This window comes from Triturus cristatus, chromosome 5_2 (assembly GCF_964204655.1).
Source record: "Triturus cristatus chromosome 5_2, aTriCri1.1, whole genome shotgun sequence".
Lineage (NCBI taxonomy): Eukaryota > Metazoa > Chordata > Amphibia > Caudata > Salamandridae > Triturus > Triturus cristatus.
In genome coordinates, this window is record NC_140588.1 from 177,174,025 (window position 1) to 177,194,874 (window position 20,850).

A 20,850-nucleotide genomic window follows, 5' to 3' on the forward strand; every position below is an offset into this window, starting at 1 on the left:
TACATTTTGAAATAAGGTAAAAACTAGCATTTAAAAAAACACAAAACTAACAAATTAGCTATAGTTTATTGAGCTAACTCTACCATATGCCCCTGCCTTGAACTGCTTATGACCTCACATATTACATCAATAATCACACTGACATCCCTGAAGATATCCATTCATAGTGACCGTGCCCTGTAGGTCTTGGGTTTTGTGGATTCGAAGTCATTCAACATGCTACACCCGTGTCCAATTTTCTTTTCCCCCTAATAGGTTTACCCTCTTAAAGACTTCAAATATGATTCACAGTTTCAAGAGGTTGACTGGTGCAAGTTCTAGTTGGCTCAAACCATAACTGGTGAATTTCAATTGTTTTTTAATGGTCTTATGTCCGCTCCGAACTATAACTCGACTTTAACCATTGGTTTATCAATTGAATATTTATATTATATATATTGTAAGCTAAGATCTTATTACCTTATCTAGCTATAACGTCGCTTACACTTTTTTTAAATAATTTTTTTAATTTTTTTTCGTGTGTACTTCTGAGATGTTTTGCCATATTCAATCAACTTCCCTGCTGTGCACCTATTGAATACCCTTTCCGTTCAGATTACGGTCCATGTTTTCCAATGGTTAGCGTAATCCAGTATTCCATTAACTATGTCTAGAGAGTAAGGCTGGCTGTCAAGAATCTGATCCTTCCTTATGTTGAGCACCAATGCCAGAGTGGGCATTTCAAAGCCTGTTTTATCCCCGAATGTTTGTTGCTCTCTACTGAACATAAGATTGGTTGTCGATGTATCCGGCGGGAGGAAGCTGGTGCACCAGCCTTTTCCTAATGGTTCTAGACACCGTATTGCACTACTGAAGATTAATTTTCTTAATTTTAATGGAAGCTAAAATATTGCAGTCGGCAGTAATGCTTTTAATAATCTACATTTAGTTCTTTTATTGGAGCAGTGCTTTAATTTAAAGAAGTATTATGCCCAATTACAAATGACGTTTAATTCGTGTTCTGCGCTTTCCTATCAGTTGTCTTTCCTTTCACCCTAAGGAGTTTGGCACAGCCATTGGTTTCCGTGGTCCTTTATGAAACAACCGATCTTATGACGACAACTGGGATCTGCCCTTAGGAAAATGTGAGGGTTTCTCCTATAGGCTTGAGGGGGGATGGGAAAGAATCTGTTACATGCAGTACTCCCAAACCCATTGTGTTTCCAAGGATGAATATCATGTGCTAATTTAGTCTTATCTGTAAAGGTTACTCCCAGATTTACCATCCAAACTATGAGTGTTTCGTGATAGAGTAATGGTTCCAGCATTGATGATGGCACAGAGCCCAATGGCAAGGCTTATTTCAGATGTTGGAAAGCCCCACTTCCCCCTTGCAGAAGCTGGATTATGTAAAATGTGCTTGGCTTCACAGTTTAATAAGTGGTTCCGTGGACTCCTTGCCACAAGCCTGAGTAAACCATGGACTTGGCACCAGCCAAAGAGCTCTTTGTTTCTGTCACTTGGGATCTTTTTGTGCCTGTTGGGAGGTTTTTGCTGTTGCAGGTGTTCGGATGTATTCTTTGCTGCTTTCTTTTATAGCTTTCGCAATTCAAGAACAGAATTGAAAACCTAATTCACCTTTTGTATGCCCAAACCAATCCTAGAGGGTATGCGTTTGTTAAAATATTTCAGGTTTTCGCGTTTATTGTGCAATTGTTGTTTGCAAGAAAGGGTGGTACCAGGCATCGATGGCTAATCTGCTTGCTGAGTAATATCAAGAAGGTTCCCCCTAAATATAATTTTTAGGTCTGGGAGAAAGAGGAAAGAAACCACAACATAATCGTAGCTTATGTTGTAATTTGCTTGCTGAGGACAGTTGACTGGGCTGTATGAGAAAAGCGTAACAAATGAATGTACCGATAAATTTGCAGTGACCTTGTATACACTTATGCACAGTGCCACAACACAATATCATTGATGCATTATGTAACTCTTGGCAGGATTTAGAGTATAGCTTCCTGTTCGGTAAGGATTTCAGCATGTGTCTTCTGCTTAATCATTCATGTGAGGAAAAATAAAAAATGTTGCAATAGATTCCCCCCTATCTTTCGTACAAAGGTCAAGTGTTTACCATAGCACTTTGTCACGGAGTTTTCCACTAACATTTAACCGGGGCAGACAAAAAAACAAATTATGTTGAATGAGGGACTACAGCTGACCGTCCCATACCCCCTTACCCCCCCCTCCCCCCCCCCCCCCCAACTGTAGATGGAAGTTGGAGAAATGTTGAGTCGGCCCTAAAGCTTCAGGGCGCAACACACGTTCCGGTTGGTACAGAGAAGTTAAATAATTTCTCTTTACAGCATGTTTATCACTGTGGCCCTGGTGGAGCACAGTGTGAATTAGCACTATAATAGCAAGCGTCTTCATTAAGACTACATTTAACTGTTCTTAAAACCTCTGACTGTGAAGTGGCTTGTTTTTTGGAACCTTTTCAATGATGAACCATCCGAGATGTTTTTAAAAGTTCAATCGTTTAGCACTTATGCCAATCATTTTATATGGTAATTTTTCAGCGGGTAGAATATTAGTCTTCCCTTAACTTTTGTGAGAGAAGAGTCCTTGTGATAAAAGCAAACTAAAGCATTACTAAAGTGATCTATCTACCGCTTTCGACAACCGTCCCACACTCTATCCTCATGCCTTGGCTATCCACTGTGGTTATGGGGGGGCGTATTGTGTGGGACTGGTATAAGTACTTTCTGAAGTCTAGAGGCCAGTAGGTCATGCTCACCATTTTTTTTTATTTATTTTTTTCTCTCCCCTGAGTACAAGGCAGTCGACCAGGGGGTCCCGCAAGGCTCTTCATAAACCCTACCCTCTTTAATGTTTTTCTGTCCCCTCTGGCCTCTTTCGTTGAGCCTTTTGGTTGTAAAACGTATTTCTTATGCCGACGATGCCCAGTTGCTTTTTGCCTTGGATGGTTCCCATGCCTCAAATGCAGCATCCTTTACGGATTGTATGGCTGCGATTTTTTGGTAAATTTTTTTTTTGTTTGTTTGTTATTAATGGATGCAGGGTAGCCCACTCCAATGTAATGTGGAGAAGATGAAAATTATTCCGTTTGGATCAGATGTGCCAAACTTGTGCGAATATGTTTGGCCCCCCACTTAGCAGGTAACCACCCTGAGGCAGATGCAAGGTGCAGGGAACTTCAAAGTACTCCATGTCAGTGATGGCTTGAGTTTGGGAGGGGAGGGAGCAAGACATTTCATGGGTGGGAGATCTTTAGTAGCTGTGGGTGGGCATATATAGTCTTGGTGCAGGTTAGCACCTCTTCATTCACTAGCTATAGGGTGCTTGTAAATCCATTATCTCATTGAAGCCTTAGGGCTACCGTGACAGTTCCCCAAAAACATGGTTGGATCTGGGCATGATTCTTTAGGCTAATATCAGCTGCTGGATTTTTTTTTATTTTTTTTAGGGTTATTCTCGTCATGGAAATATCAGATAAACGTTGCATACATTGCCAGATTGCTTGAAGCTGACCCACCGTGCAGTCAAGATTAGGGACTGTTGTATTGTTTGAAAGTGAAGGAATTTCTGGAAGAGCTTGTGCACACCTTGTTCCCTGGCCTTGTTAATACAGCTCTATTCATGCCTTTCTTACGCTTTTCAGCGAGAAGTGGAAAATGTTCTCGATTACTGTCAGTGAAAATGATCCATATGTGTGCTTTGTCTGTATTTAAAGATTCGCTGGTTGACAGGAAGGGAAAAATCCTGATCCCGGGCATCTATGAGGCTGTGGCACCCATCGCCAAGGACGAGGAGAAAATTTATCAGGCTATAGATTTTGACATGCAAGACTACGCTTCTGACGTTGGTGCAAAACGACTGCTTCACAATACAAAGGTACTGTAATTTGTTTATAAATGCAGTAAGTTTTGTTGCTTATCGCAATTTTTGTCAACTTTTGACAATTCCTGACAAATTAGTGGGTTTTATACATTTTGATAGAAAATGTTGAAAGCCTGAATTTTCCAACAAGCGCCAATATTTGAGAGCTATGTTTCTATTTATTTTTTTAATAATCGCCCATATCCAGTTGTCTCCTGGATTTTGGAAGAGTGCTTCAGATTTATTATGCTGAGATTAATGATTTGCAAGACTAATGGTATTCATTACATTGCCCTAGAAGTTGTATTCGATTTTTCTTTGTGAACAAGTTTTGTGAAATCCACCTTTGTTTGGCCACAATGCTTGTAAGCATAGTGCTGTTGAAACTTACATGTTCTTCTCAATCGGACTTGCATTTATTATTTGAAATTGTGAAAACCGTTTTATGTAATATAGTTTTAATTCTAAATAATACATGGAGAGGATAATTGAACAAATACGGAGTACAGACCTGAAGCTGCGGTTAGGAGGCAATGCGCTATGGATCACCAGTGACAGTGCTAGCAACCCCATTCGCACAATAAGGCCCACAATCTGCTTTGACGGATGACTTGTTTTCTAGAACGGAATGTTCGGCATAGCCAGTTATTTAGGTGGAAATGATTTGAAAAGGGTATGGTACTGCCACCACCATACTTTAGACTCAACCTGCCAAGAATGAGTTTCAACACTAATAGTTACCAGGTAGTGTGAAAGCTGCAATAATACAGCAGTGTTTGGGGTTCCAAAAGAATCCGCACGTTCAGGAAGGACAGGCACAGAAGCCATTTGTCTAAGGGGGCTGTAGAATAAACCTTTCGGAGGTTCTCTAAAGGACGGCTCAACCTCCAAGCAGTGACGTATCCTGCATTCACCCCAATCACAAGACATTTCAGGGGTTGAATTAGTTTATTCCCTCCACAGTGGGGGGAAATAACCTTAGACAAGTAGGTTTTATCCGTTGTTGAGCAACGATACCGCTTGAAGTTCTGCACCTGTCTCAATCAAGAGGGTTATGGTTGCTGCCTCTTTTTCAGACATTGCCTCCTTAAACAGTGAGAGTGATCATGAAACTTGTGGGGTATCATGGCCTCTTGAATTGCCATAGTGCTGAACGCTTGGTTTCATGTGCGTCCACTGCAGGAGTGTCTGTCATGTAACCGTCACAAGCGATGTGTCAATGGGAAGATCTCTTATTGGTAGAGCTGAGTTAAGCACAGTCTTGCGTGGTGGAACAACAAGAACATGTTGGCCAGCCCATTTGTGGACCCTTGGGCACAGGTGGCCATTACCACAGATACCATACTCAAGGGGACCTGGAGCTCATCTGAACAATAGGACTGTTCATGGTACCTGGTACCTAGATACAAGAGCAACAAAAGTGTTGTATCAATTTCATAGTGCTGACGGTGTTTCAATTGGCACTGAGCTTTTTGCACTAATCCAAAAGAGAACCATCCTAGTGAGGACAGACCCCATGACCTCAATCCTCCGCTGTGGCCCAGTTGTTTTGGCACTGGGCTATTCGTCCTCTGTTACAGCACATAGTGGAGCATCTGCTGGGGGTAGACAATGACTTTGCAGGTGTACTAAGCAGTATGCATCAAAAGTTACACGATTGGGAAATGATTCCCCCAAGTAGTACTTTCCGAGATGGAGGGCACACATTATCGATCTGTTCGCCACTGCAAAAAAGTTACAAAATGCCCAAGGTTTACCTCCAGGGACCGATACACACAGTCCATGGGAAATGGGCATTGTGCTATATGTGAACAGGTTGGGGGTATTTAAAAAATAAACATTTCATTATTATTTAGGTTACTAATTTGGAATTCTTTTTGCATTCAACATTCAAAAGAACATTTAAATTAAACTTTTTCACAGCACAAATTATAGCATCTGTTTTCTCTTTGTCAGTGCTCAATTTGCACGTTCTAATGTTAATTACCATTTTTCTTAACACAATAGTTTATTTTTTAGTAGAGTTTTCTATGTTATCATTTGTTTATTACGTTCATTTAGGCATAAAGAAAAACATGTCAATACATTTGTTAAACTTTACATTGGCTTATTTGTGGTTAATCGTTATCACAAACCTACATCTAACATTCTGCATGCTTTTATGATGCTGTATCGAATCAAATTTCATTTGTGCCTTTTTCTTAAAGGTGGTAACCTAACACACATTTGTCTTGCTCATAAAAAAATGTCACAAATCATTTTTCGAGGGTGAATTCATAGAGATAGATAAAAGATAGTATCCATGCTCTATCAACTAGTTGCGAAATACCATTTTGCAAAATCTGGCCATGTGAGATTAATAGTTAAATGCATCCAAGTATTTTATGCGAAGGTAAAATTAAATCTGACTGTAGTGCATTCTACTACAAAAGTAGCTGCTACAATGTCTTTCCTAGGTAGCATAGCAGTGGCAGTCATGTGCAAATTTGCTTCTTGGTCTACACCTGATGCATTCACTTGCCATTGTGTGCATGCTCAAGCCTGTGAGGAGACCTGAGTCAGTCACTGTACTTGGAACATTATTCCAAACCTTTACCTCCTCTTTTCCCTAGCCACTGCTTTTGCGGGGGGGGGGGGGTTACTACTTTATTGTCTATGCAGGCCATACAGTAGCACGTGAAACAGATGGAAAATCTTATTTAGTTTGTACTTTGTGGTGCATTGTGTACATACACTCTCCCCCGATGCGAGCACATGCTTCGGATGTTTGTGTGAGGAGCAAGTTGAGGTGCATTCTTTCTCCTGGTGTATTGTGGGTTTGGGGAGGGGATCATGAGTTGTATCAAAAGTGAACTTCTACTTCGAAGAAAAACAACTTTCATTGTCTATCGCCCTAAACTAGAAGGCAAAAGTATGCAGAGCATATGAATCTATGGCACTACAAAGTACAAACGATAGTTACTGGGTAACTTTTTATTTGTTTGTATTTAATATATAGTTTGTTTTATGTTGTGATTTTAAGTGTTACTTATTGGTATAATATTGTGATGTCAAGCATCGTATTTGGGTTGTTGTGTGAATTGTGCTTTGCATGCGGTCATGTGAGTTATGGATTGTGGAAATATCATAGCAGGCCAATGTTTACTTTGAGTGTTAGCGAGTAGAGATTTCTGTATTACACTTAAGATATTTAAGTAGAACTGTTGCTTGCCATTGTTAAGCTAAATTTGTGAATATTGGAGTTGCATTTTCCTAGAGTAATCTGCAGTGTTGATGTTAAAAGCGCCATACTATATACGTTTTGGGGATACCTGTTTTGCCTTGCCTAAAAGTAATTTACAGCCACATGATGATGAACTTTCTTTTATTTCTTTTTCTGTCGTATAAAGTAAAGCAGTATTGCCTCTATTTTTGTCCATGTCATTCAATATAAATGCATGCTTTCACCCTCTTATTCTTAAATTAGGAAAATATACTGATGCACAGGTGGAGATACCCATCCCTTTCTCTGCACGGGATTGAGGGAGCCTTCTCTGCTTCAGGAGCCAAAACTGTGATTCCCAAAAAAGTCACTGGGAAGTTCTCTATACGTTTGGTTCCAGACATGGATCCAAAAGAAGTTGAAAAGCAGGTAAGTGCTGCACTACAGGGTTACTACTACCCAATTATTTTGATTTTGCATTTAAGGTATGTGTTTCATCTGCTTGATTTCTGTTACCATAGTAAAACGTACCTATATATGTAAATGCTGGTACCCTCGGCATTGTTTTGTGTGTGTGTAGGCACTTGCATGTGGCACAGCACCAACATGGATCAAACATACATGGTTCTCTCACTGAATGAATATTCCCATTAGATCACATTAAAAGGTGACATCACACCACATTATACCAACGATAAACCAAAGCCCAGTTAGTCACCCAGACCAAAAATAAATGAGTGACTGTGTGACTCCTGTGGTCTTAGAATTTAGATCTCTCAAACAGAGATGCACTGATTTTGCGAGAGACTCGAAGAAATAACAAATATAGTCTTTGTCGAAGTACAAACAGCTTGTGTCTTTGTTCAGACAGGCAGATAGGCCATCTAACTGCCACTGTACAGGAGTTGGGCTTTGGCAAAACCCTCCTCCATTTCAAATACTAGCGATAAGCGAGTTTTTAGAAGGCGTACGAAGAATCCTTACTCCTCTAGGCACGCTGCTTCTGCGATGAGAGCGAAATACTGTACCAGGCTAATGATCCAATGTTTGAATCTGTTAAAGATTTAACACTTACAATATTATTCTTGATGGCTAATTCATCCCTGTGCACTGTAAGCAGGCTTGAAACGTTGACGTGTGTAACTCTTTTCACAAGTACGTATGGATAGGATAATATTGGCATACTAAATTTATACAGCAAGGCATGTCTGGTTTGTGTCAGTCTGGCTATCCGTGTGCCTAGATCTTGTCCTAATAGCCATCTACCAGCAATAAATTTATGCACTGCATATAATAAGCTCTTTTATGTGCTATATTGATGGGATAAAGGAGTTTAGAAAGAGTAACTAGCAGCATGTAATGTTTGCTTCACAACACAAGCTCTCTTCACAAACACCGGAGTTTCAAGGTGTATTAACTGTATTCAAAGATTGTACGTGCCAGAAGAAAGACCTTGAGCTATTCCTACAGAACCACTACCTGCAACTTTCAATTTTACTGCAAACGTCCCTGTGAGATGATGTCCAGACAACTGGTGATCAACAATATAAACACTCTCTACACATGAATATTTAGACTTTCAAACTAGACGAGAAGCTGCAGTAAGGCATTCTCCATTTGGGAACGGGTTTGCTGCTACTTCAGCTTCTCACTCGCCGCCAATAATGAAGACATCTGTTTTTGTAAACCAGGTGCGACCAATTCTCCCTCTAAATGTTTTCCTCTGTGTGTGGCAATAAAAGTGCTCCGGACACTGCACTCAAGGCTGTGTGTAATAAATACCAGCAACAACTTTTTTAATATACAATTATGTCAAGTCTACAAGCTGTCAAAATCAGTGGTGTAGTAAGAGCGAGGAGGGTCCTAAGGCAAATCAGAAAAAGCTGACCCACTTGCCACTGGGTTGGTGTTAAGACACCCTTTACAAGGATTTACTGGGCCCCATGCACCCTGGGGCACAGGTGCTACTGCACCTCATGCCTTAATCATTCTACCAATCCTGTACCATTGCTCTCTCCTTGCGCTTCTTATCAGTGCTTTGTGCCATTTCTCAACCCTATTGTGTTTCGTAGGGTACCCCCAATATAGGTTTGAATGCTCACCTCACCCTTCACCTACATTTACTGTACCATTGCACTACATAACTGGTTTTGGTATTGACCTTTTTTACCTAGTTAAGTGCTGCATGAATGTCGTGTGGTTTCCCCGAAAACTAGCCTCATTAATTATGCATAAGGATTCTCAGAATCTCAGCAGGATTTCCATCTTCTGCATAATAACTATGTACAAGGGTCATCCTCGGCCCAGGGTCAGATTGGTAAGGCGGGCACTTGGCTAAGGGGGTGGTATCAGAGTTCCAGCTGTGGGCTGCTTTTTTGGCCAGCCTTGGGGGGGGGGGGGGGGGGGGGGGGGCAGATTTGGGCAGTGTGTGTGTGATAAGATGCCGCCAGAGGCCCTAGTGGGTGCCTGAGTGGCCTTTCTGGAGGCAGATGGGAGTCCATTCCCTCCCTTTTGTAAACGGGCAGGTGTCCCTCCCTTTGGGCCGGCCCATTAATGTATGCATATTGAGCCAGGGCAGGGGGCCTGAGCAAAAGTGGCCTCAGGTGGGTTTCACCTTTAACTAATCCCTGCATTTTATTGTTTTATGTAAGTACAATTAAGAAAACATGCCTCTGTCAGAGCCCCCCCCCCCCCCCCTTTCTTTTTATAAAACTTCGAGGAAGCGGTGTTTTGCAGAAAGGCAATGCAAATGTGGGTCACTATTTTTAGTGTGTCTGGGCTGAATTTTAATCCCAATCAACCTCTACCTCGGCTGATATGACACAGCACGGTAAAATCCCCTGAGGATACCTTTTGGGTATATATACACCATATCTTTGCCATGGCAGGCAGAGGAGAAAGACTTCCATGCTGACCTACTGATGCCTGACTCTGAAGTGCCTGCACGCAGACACTTCAGCACGCAGTGAACTGACATCCCTTGCGGGGTGTCAGCTCGAGACCAAGATGGGGTCCTTCATTCTCTCACACCAGGTAATGGGGTTGGCTTCATCCCAGGGGAATTCTTGGCTTTACACTCTAGGTACATCTAGTTAGGGTTGCATCGTAGGAGTGCACATTATTATTATTGACGTGTAATTGTATGCTTGCATATACTCCTTGTAGGACTAGGGTGGAAATCTACCACCCATTTACTCTGTTGGTGCTCAATATCTTATATATCTGTTTCTGTCTTATGGTTGTTGAAACACACCTATTTTACACTAGAATAACACTGGTTCAATAAATACTTATTGAAAACGTCCCTAACGTGTAGTCTGTGTATCTCTGAGACAAGGTAAGCACGAGTGACTGTTTACACTATCCCTGAGGGGCTGAGTTGTCTTGTTCGAAGGGCTCATAGTGGCACTGTGAGCTAGCTGGCATACAGGCAAACATATCCGGTGGGGGTGTCCGGAATCGGTGTGGATTCCAATCCCACAGTTTGTTGTAAACCTGCAGATCACATATAGATTTATAGGAACTACACGATCCACTTCAACTCTTCTCACTTGCTTATCTTGATCTCCTTCGTCTTTTTGTTTTGTCTAATCTTTACTCCTTACCCCCTCCCTTTCTCTTTCACTTCCTACTCTCCTCCTCCCTCATCCTGTTTCCTCTCTTCAATGTATGTCCTAACCTTTCCCCAACCTCCCTAATATCTCACTGTTCTCTCCCCCTTACTCTATCAAATCTATATCTTGACAATGCTTCTCTCTAACTCGTCTCGTTCCTGTCCTTATCTACATCTCCTTGTCCATCACCTCTTTGTCTCCCTACCCCCTTTTGTTTATCACCTTTGCCTTCCTTCTTACCCCTCCTTTATCCTCCTTGCTACATTTCACTCCCCTTTTATTTCTTTTCATCCCATGTCTTGCTTATTCAGTTCTTTTTTTTTTTTTTTTTTCTGTCTCACTTTCATGGCTTATCCTCTCCACACATGCCTCCTTTTCTCTCTACCCTCAAATGCCCCCACCGTTTCTGTCAATAAAAGGCCCTCCTACACCCCACTCCACTTGTGATTTCTATAAAAGAGGAACCGTTATGTGATTGTTTGGGCTCTCTTGTATTTACATAGTCCTTGACAAAGTTGTAATGTATTCTGATTGGCATTGTGAGTCAGAGAAGACTTTTTGACTACATGGTTGAATAGGATGCCAGTTGAACTGTGGCTGATATGGAAGGTGTTGGTGTGGTTCTGAAGTTCAAAAACATGATTCAAGCATGGTACTGTGAACATTGCTGCACATAAGGGCGAGGTGCTGCATAGCATGTCAAAATTGACATAGCAATTAGATAAAAACAGTAATGGCAAAGCTGCATCTTCAGTCACCTCTGAAGTTTTAGGCGTTTTCTAAGTTTTAAAATGATGCAAGAACAATAAATAAATGCTAGCTGTTAGGGAGGCTTCAAAAACGTGTTTCTCTGATTCTTCAGGAGACCCTTCAATATGGCTTTCTCTGTGAACTCTGGTTTTACTCAGTAGAACATTTGCTCTGCAGTTCACTTGGTAACCTTCCATAAACTCTCAGTAAGAACACAAATCGTCCTAATAACATTGACATTCTGTCCCAGGTTTACTAACGCTGCACTGGGTGTGCGCCAAAAAAAGTGACACAAACACTGCAAAAAGTGTTCTGGTGGGATTGATCATCCAACGTAAATCTGGATTTAGTGTGGAAAGTTAACTAAATTAATGCACACTAGAGCTATGCCCTAATTTGCACCATGGGTGGTATATGGGCATTCCCGTGTAACCACCAATGGGTTGGAGGAAAATCTCGATCTACTAGCATCTGTAGACAGGGAATTGAGGCAAAAAAATTACCCTTTTTCTAGTCACGCGTAACAGTGGACCAACTTGTAAGTCTCCACATTTCTTAAATTTTGCATGTGTTACACTGTACAGTACACACCTGAAGTGGGAAAAATGGTGAATAGTTCTTGAACTGAAGGGTCACCTTCCAGTACAAAACCTATACTTGAAAGTGTGTGTGTGTGTCTGTGTGTCAGTAGGTATGGTTTCACTTTTGTCGGCATGAGTTAGATGAGGGCTCCCTTATTGTGGCGTCAGTGCTTGGGAACTCTCTTTAGTACCCTTGCCCTAGGTACCTGGGTTACCATTTACTAGGGACGTACATGGGCATAAAGGCATTTCCGAATGAGGAATAATTGTGTAGTCTTCTGGAAGCGATCTGGCACTAGGGACTTGCATAGCAGAAACCTAGTGCACATTATGTCAAAATTGCATGAAATACCAGGCAAAAAAGTGGGTGTGACCATCTCTAAAAGGCAACTATCCTACAATAGCGAATCACAAATAGGGGTTAGACTGCACAACTATTAGTAAATCACTTTGGTTGCTTTTAACTAATTATTTTGTGCTTCAGATTTTCATTTGATATCTTCAGTGCATATTTGTACACTAGGTACTGTTAGTTTAATAACCAGATTGGCATGCACTGGGGAAAAAAAATAACTCTGTATCCACTTTCATTGTTTTTAGGTTCAAGATCACTTGACGAAACGATTTGCTCAGCAAGAAAGTCCCAACAACCTTAAAGTGTACTTGGGTCATGGAGGTAGACCATGGGTTGCAGATTTCAACCATCCTCACTTCATGGCCGGAAGAAAAGCCATGAAAACAGGTAAATTGGGAAAGGAAGTTTGAGTGTCTACCCATTCCCACTAATAACTTTTGACCACCCTTGGCCATACATAGAGCTGACAATAATTTGTCCCAAAAAAATAACCATGTATTGGGTTGCCTGTGAGTCTTCAATCATTGGGCTCTGTGGCATTATGAATGTCCACTCTACATGTGATAATTTTGTTTATTATTAATTCATGCCTACTTGGTTATTTTATTGCCTTCAATCTCTTTGATTTTAAAAACTTTAATAAATTATAATTGATGTTGTGAACCCATCACAAGGTTTTATGGAGAGACCTAGTGAAAGAATGTTGCCTTTTTGTCTGCTATAATCATCAATCCTAACATTTCCCAGAAACCAATATTTGTCATTCAGATGTTCATACTGACAATTCTCGTCTATTGGGTTAACTTGGACTCTGGATTACCAGTCCCTTTACAAACTTAGATTAATGGCCCCACTATTAGTGCCTCCGTTACCACGGGGACAGAACTATATTTTATAGATGAACCCCTATATTTTCCCTGAGAAATGAGGAGTTTCCGGGTAATCTATCATCCTTGGTCCAATTTTTCCTGGTAATTTTTCATCATGCCATTTTACCCCACTCTGCACCACTGTGCTGTACTCCACTCTACAACACTACTGCTTTCTATGCCACTCTACACCACTTAACTTGGGGCCACTTTACTCTGCATCACTGCACTTTATGCCCCTCCACAACTCTGACCTACTACACCCGCACTGTACACCACTCCAACCTACTCTACTTCTCAACACTCCACTTAACGCCTCTCCATGACCTGTACTACACTCTACGTCACTCCACAACACTCTATGCTACTCTTCGTTACTCTGACCTTTTATTCCGCTCTACATCCCTCTGCTCTGCTCCACTGCACTCACTTTTATCCCTGCTGAATAGCCGCAACGCTGGTGTACCACATGGCTAAAACATTTTGGCAAAGCCAATAGCTCTTGCAAAGGCTAGACCAATTAACTTTCCCAGTGCTTTTTTAGTTTACAATGTAACACTGCCATTGCCGGTGTAATAACTGACCTGTTCAACATCTACATAATCATTTTTCTCAGATTGTGGTTAACAGTGGGCAACTGGTTTCAGTTACAATTTCGAGGTAACTGGAAATCCACCAATTACTTGAGGAAATTCTACATCTTGACTAGAAAACACTAGCATACGTTTATCCATATTATCCCTGTAGTGGAGGAAGTTCACCGGTGAGTTCTACTCCATATTTCGAGTTTCCTACAGAAAATTAAGGATTTTCAGTTCTCTCCAAACCTAAATGAGGCCCTTAATTCTGTGGCTTGGGTACCTGGATTCTGGGGCTGAAAACTGATTAATTCCACAGCGCCCACCCCTCCACTTCTGGTTACTTCATTATCCGTATTAGTCCCCTATTCCTTTCTGACTTAAGAAAACAGCACAGGACGCGTGTCCGGAGGCTATAGGTTATTGTAGAGAACACCCAGCATAGCATTTGGTCACAATCTCCCAAATCATTTTTTTTTTTTTTTTAACCAATTGGAGTAGAATCAAATTTGTATTGACATAGTTAGGAAAACAAACTAGCCTCTTACCACTAAAGTAACCATATAATAGTACTGTAATACTTTAAAGGGGAAGACCATCTCCCAGAAGTTCATTTCAGCTGTTAGTGTCCGAATTTAATGTGCCAAAGTTGAGTAATTATGCCTCCTGTAATACTATTTTCTTTGCTGCTAAATGCTGCCTGCCTTACCTTCACTTTGCCACCTCCAATGTCTTAATCTTTCTGTGCTTTAAAGCGATGTATTTACCTACTAAATGTTTTGCACCATTTCTGTATTTGGGTTGGTTAATTTTCTAAAAGCCAGACTCCCTCATGTTTCAATGCGCTTAAGTGGATCTTGTCATCTGCACCAACAAGTGACTAACTCTGACACACAGAATCAAACTCCTGAGTGTTATAGACCTATACGGTATTGACAGTTATGTAGATCTAAAAGTCAAGCAGATTGTCTACAATCGTACATTTTGTCATGAGATATGAATGTGACCCATGACCGGGTCAGATTGATGGGTATTAGGAAGGGCATTCCCCCACCAGGAGAAGTATTTACTAACATTCCAGGCCTTCTCCCACCCTCATGGCGCACAGAATGGTTGTAGTAAGTGATCAGTGAGGATTGGGAAGTGCTAAAGCACTAATGTGTTTCGGGACTGTAGGAAGCTAGCTCTGTATATGGTATGCCACGAAGTGGTTATACCGTGCAAAGTCCTGTGATTCCCCAGAAGTGTACACGGCTTAATGTAAACCCAATGTGCTCTATTGGTGGTGGTGTGAGCAAGCAGCCTTCGGCCGAACACAGAGCAGTGTAAGACATTTATTGCACACACATTGACCAATAAGGAACAGGCGACTCAAAAGCCACACTAATATTCTAAAAATAAGCTTTGTTCAAGATTTATTTTAAGACCAAGATCTTCGCAAAAAGGAAAACTACTTTAGTCTTTCAAAAGTTGACAGTGCAGTTTTCAAACATTTAATATTGAGAAAAACAACAATGCATTTTCACAGGTAAGTATCCAACTTACAGTTCTTCCAGTCTTCAGGGCTTAAGATCAGGAGAGGGCATGGTTCAGGTAAGCACACATGCATCAACGTATGCTTATGCGATTCCTTAATTGCGATTATTAAGGAATCGCAATTAAGGAATTACAAAAGCCTATGCATGTAGGAATCGCTATAAAAATAGCGATTCCTACACATTCCTTAATTGCGACTCGCAAATTGCGGGTCGCAATTAAGGAATGCCGTCCCATTCATTCCTATGGGCCTCCAGGCCCATAGGAATGAACAGGAGATTGCATGAGCAATTTGCGAGTACCAGTAGGTACACGCAAATTGCTCATGCAATTTCAAGGGTGCAAGGGTATCAAAATGACACCCTATTGCACCCTTGAAATTGATCTGTGCACATATGTTGCGCACACACACATGCCATAAGGGCATGTGTGCGCAACATGAAACTTTGAAAAATGCACAAGTGCATTTTTCAAAGTTTTAGCAAATTACCATGAAGCTGAACTTCATGGTAATTTGCTCCCCCTATTAGCGTAATCGCTAATTTTCTTACTTTAATGCATTGCATTTAAGGAATCTCAATTTGGGATTCCTTAAATGAAATCGCAATTTAGAGATTCCTTAAATTGCGATTTTTGCTTTTGGGATGATGCATCCCAAATGCAAAAATACCGTTTGCAACCGTTTTTTCCTTTGATGCATGTGCCTGAAAGTCTGCAGGACAGGGGCGACCTGGTGCAGAGGTCAAATTCGGAGCTGGGCCCAATGCTTTTCAGTGGAGACTCTGGGTGCTTGTAGCCATGCTGCTTGCAGGTAAGTTGATCAGTTGCAGGGGCCAAGCTTTGGGGGTTAGAGTAAGCACAGGGGTGGGGGCACAATGCAGCACCAAACATATACCACCAGCGGTACAGGGGCTGCCGGGTGCAGGGTGTAAATACAGCATCGCGTGCCCATTGCTTTCCAATGGAGAACTTGGTTTGGGCACCGAAGGCCTCAGGAGGGAGACCAGTGACAGTAGAGGTGTTGGGGGTCAGAAGGGCACAGTTGGCTAAGCTCACCAAGCCGGGGGGGGGGGGGGGGGGGCTTCTGGTGCAGGGGTGTCCTTACATGTCAGTTCTCATTATCGGAGCCATTCGGGGGGAGCCTCTGGACTCTGGCTGAAGGTGACGTTGTGCAGTCCAGGAAGGGGTCGGCCAACGCTGGACTTGAGGTCGGGATTGCTGAGGAACTAGTTATGGATCTGTGGGCCACCTGGACATGGGCGGAGGCGTCTGGTGCAGAGTGGGCAGGACTCGCAGTTCCGGAGTCCTTTGTGTAGGTGTCTTGGGAACAGAGCCACTGTCCTTGGGAGTTCTGGTCTTTGTCAAAGGGAAGGAAGTCTTCCTCGGGTTCTGGAAGTCGATTGCTGCAGGACAGGCGTTGTCTTCTTTTGCAGGGCCTTTGAAGCTGGAAACAGGCCGTAGGACTGGGGCCAAATCAGTAGGTGTCTTCAGGGTTGGCTGCACAGCGCCGTCTTCGTCTTTCTTCTTAGCTCGGCAGGAACTAGTTTTCAAGTGTGGGGGAGCCACATAAATAGCAGATTTAGGGGAGTAGCAGGTATGGCTCCTTATCTGGGTGACTACGCCCTCAATTATGCCACCCTTCTGTGGTAATGGGGCATAGTCCTAGGGGTCTCTCAATCTTCAAGATGGTGGGGACTCAAAAGATTACTTCACCTCGCCTCCCCCTCCTTAGGGGTGGAGTTGGCAGAGGTGGGCACACCCACTATTCCTCTAGGTTTTCCCTTCCAAAGTGGTGGTGTAATCCGGGGGCTTCCGTCTGCTGCTAGGAGCAAAGGCTGGGGGTCGCATTACATAGGCAGAGTGCCTTGGAAGCTTCCCTCTTGAGCACTGTGCCCATCCTGGGGAAAGAGGTGTGACCCCTCGCCCCAGGATGTGCATCGTTTCTGGTCCCAGAGAGCAGAGGCTGTCGACTCAGGGGTCCAAAAGCATGTCTGGTGTTGGCAGGCTGCCTACAGCCAGTCTGTGACCACACCAGGGTTGGTAAGTTTTCAGGGGGCACTTCTTGGGTACCCTCGGAGTACATGGTTCAATATATCCCCCTCTGGCATCAGTGTGGGCTTAATGAGCGTAGTTTTGTACCTAACATTCCTGGTTTCAGAAAAGCCATTCTGGTGCTGGGGTACTCTGGTTGTCTAGTTTCCAGCCCATGTACTCTCTATGGCTTCCCTGGCACTTACAATATCTAAGAATGGCCTTAAATATTGTAGGGGTATATCTGATAACACAGATATGCCCACACTTGGGGTTTGGTGCACCCTGTCATAGGGCTGTGATGCCTGCGAGAGGGGTGACTTACCTATACCTGAGACAGTGCTGGTTGTCATGGCACACAGGCAGTGTCATGTCGTTTTGGCTGCACCAGGCCATACATGCTGCAGTGGCAGTCTGCATGGCCTAGCTGATGGATTCCTAGGGGACCCTCTTCAGTCCCAATGCCCTAGGTACCCATGTATCATTTACCAAGGACTTACAGAGGCCTAAGGGCTAATTGTGGAACCTTTTTAAGGGAAGAAGCACTGGCACAGGGAACCTGGTTGGCAGGGATCCTGTGCACTACAATTGAAACCACATCAAATACAAGATAAAAAGTGGGGGCTAACCATGTCAAGAGGCACTTTCTCACAGGGCATATACGAGAAGGGATCCCCCCTGCCCCCATATGACTCCACCGTTACAATGTGGAGGGTATAAATGGGGGAAATGTGCAAAGGGATCCTGTGTATAGTCTGCCTAGCAGCAGTCAGCATGGATATTCTTTGAAATGTACAATGATCACAGTTTGTTTTAGTTTTATTCTTCTTTATTTATTTCTCAAACTTAATCCCTGGAGTTTTAAAAATCTCTCAGATTAAATCTATGCAAGTTATGTATGTACATCTACATTTTCTTGGAGAACTGGACTTTAAATATACTTAGGCTTTCCTGTTTTCAGTTTCTATTTTTGGTAAATTCTGGTGGGGTTTTTTCAGTTTTTTCAATACCTTAAACAGTAGTTATCAGTGGTTATACATTTTTGCGCCATTAAAAACAACAAACCGTGTTTCCCTGTGTTCATGGAATCTTAATTGTAATTATTGCTTGCTTTCTGCACTGATAGTGCATATGTATAGGTAGTGTGTGCACAGGGTATACGAGGACCAAATACATTTTTACTGCACCAGAATGGACTACTAAGTCAATAGCATTCTTCATTAACTCTGAAGATTGTAAAGATGCTTTCAGCATACACTCTAGCAAGTGACAAGGATCTCTTACAGGGAAGCACTTCAGCTCCGGTATCGATTTTGACAGGCCATCATACAACTTGTTCATATAAGTAGCTGAATTACTGCAAATACAAACAATATCAATCCAATCTTAATTGAACTTGGTAGGAACTTTTTTCAGCAGCATTCCTAGTGTTACTGTGGTCCATGTTTACCAAACGCCTGGTTTCATGTTTTCACCACTATCTCAGATGCTTGGTGACAACATTAGTTTCACACATACCTGTCACTACATCTTGCATTGAATGTTTGAAAACTGGGCTGTATGGCAATTCACTTACAATCAATACTGACTCACTAGAAAGAGGGACAGATGTATGATAGGACTTCACCCATACTCTGTCTGTGGGTAAATGTGATGCTACATATTAGGAAAGATTCTAATTAATCCAGCCGTTTCACCTATCAGTGAAGTCAAATGTAGCCAAAATTTCAAATATGATTTCGATATTTCCCAATTCTCTACAGTTTATAAAATAACTAAATAAGACCTAAAAATGCATCTTTAGACCAAAGACCACAAACCTAAAAAAAGCAGAAGGTAGAAGAGACAATGTTTCAGTGACATCCCTAAACAACAAAACTCAAACAGAATAATATTAGCCCAGTCTCTCTTCATACTACCTTGTATAACAAAGTTACATTGTATTGGCCCCTTAAAGACGAAATAAAAATTACTCTTTCACTCATCTTTTCCTTTCTTTGAATGGCACTTAGTTTGTGGTTGCAAAGGTGTTTTTTCAGTGTTTATATGATTACACCAGTGATGGCTATTTTCCTTTCGGTGGGGTTTTATCAGTTATTATAGGTTTAAACCTAAAACCAAATAGCCTAAATATACTCCATCCCTTACATTCTTATTTTCATTACATTAGATAAACTACCTTGGAAACTGGCTACAAGCATTGTATACGCTGAAATCTCCTCCCTCTGGTGTTTCAGGATAGATTATTCATATACAATTCAGTATGTTTTTATAAAGTCATCTGTTAATTTATACAGCAGTCTTTACAGTATCTTGAGCTAGGATCACAAAAGAGTGTTTCTTGTCAGATAGAAGCCAGGCAAATTGTTTAAATCCTACTGGTGTGGTATTAAGAAATAGTTTAACGCTTTTATCTTTAACACTATTTAAAGAAGCACTATGCAGTGTAATGCTGCATCATCCTCTCCTCTTCCTTGTATGCATGGGATGCCCTTACTCAATAATGGACTGCTGGTACATATCATAGCAGTGAAACATTCAGGAATTGAAAAAATTTCTTTGGCACATCTTAAAGCAAGGCAAAATCCCTCTTGGGAGCTCTGCTTCTAAACTGGCCCGGTCTGTTCCTATTTTCCACCCAGGCAAAACAGCAAATTCCGGTTTTACGATATGGATGCAAAACATGCTTTATCTGATTTGTTTTTCATTTTGGTACGTACCTAATCTTCAGCCTCCCTGATTGGTTGGGGCTCTAAAATGGTGGAAATTGTAGACATGGTTTCCTTTTTTCACTACCTTGGTTAAAAGTTCTTTCAATTTATTTAGAGACATAGTAACGGTCTACATTTGCTGTTGCTTGTGTGAGAAGCTGGCCTGGTATATGATGTCCACCAATTAAATTGGGAACCTTGCACCAGTCCAGACAACCCTTATGATGATTTAAGAGGTCTCAGACAACTTTACAAAGCTATCCAAGGGATAGCTGTGGAGAGCAGCCTTCAGGCTAAGTCTTGAAGGAGTGTAAAGGAGCCTGTTTTACCAGAATGCTATCTTACAGTATAGATCAAATGAAAGAGAACCACAAAGTAGTTATAAAAATATGTATTTATTATATACCACTATCTAGTGCATTACAGTATCTCCAACACGGAGATAGACACAAAGGACATAATACTTTAGCAAAGAAATGACAGTAAATAGCACTAATAAACAGTGGGCCATGGGGGGGACCAAACCATATACTAAGAGTGCTATACGAACCACGACTCGAGTCAGGATGATGACGAGAGGATGTAGAATCGCTGGGACACCAAGGAACCACCCAAGGTGAGTAGACAGAGACCCCCACAGAGGACGTGTGCAGTGTGGGAACACGACCACGTGTGCCATACAAGTCTATGTGCAAATCGCGGTTGGAGTTTTTAAGATTAAGGACCCTTCCCATGGACCCTGAAGAA

At 41.9% G+C, this 20,850-nt stretch overlaps 1 protein-coding gene across 1 annotated transcript in view; it reads left to right on the forward strand.

Moving 5' to 3' along the window:
* Window positions 1-20,850, forward strand: part of LOC146822761 (cytosolic non-specific dipeptidase-like) — a 70,373-nt gene that overhangs the window by 39,556 nt on the left and 9,967 nt on the right. The window contains exons 7-9 of the mRNA XM_085606943.1: window positions 3,731-3,891; window positions 7,343-7,507; window positions 12,624-12,765. Coding sequence (XP_085463069.1) covers window positions 3,731-3,891; window positions 7,343-7,507; window positions 12,624-12,765 — 468 coding nt within the window. The remainder of the gene's footprint in view (window positions 1-3,730; window positions 3,892-7,342; window positions 7,508-12,623; window positions 12,766-20,850) is intronic.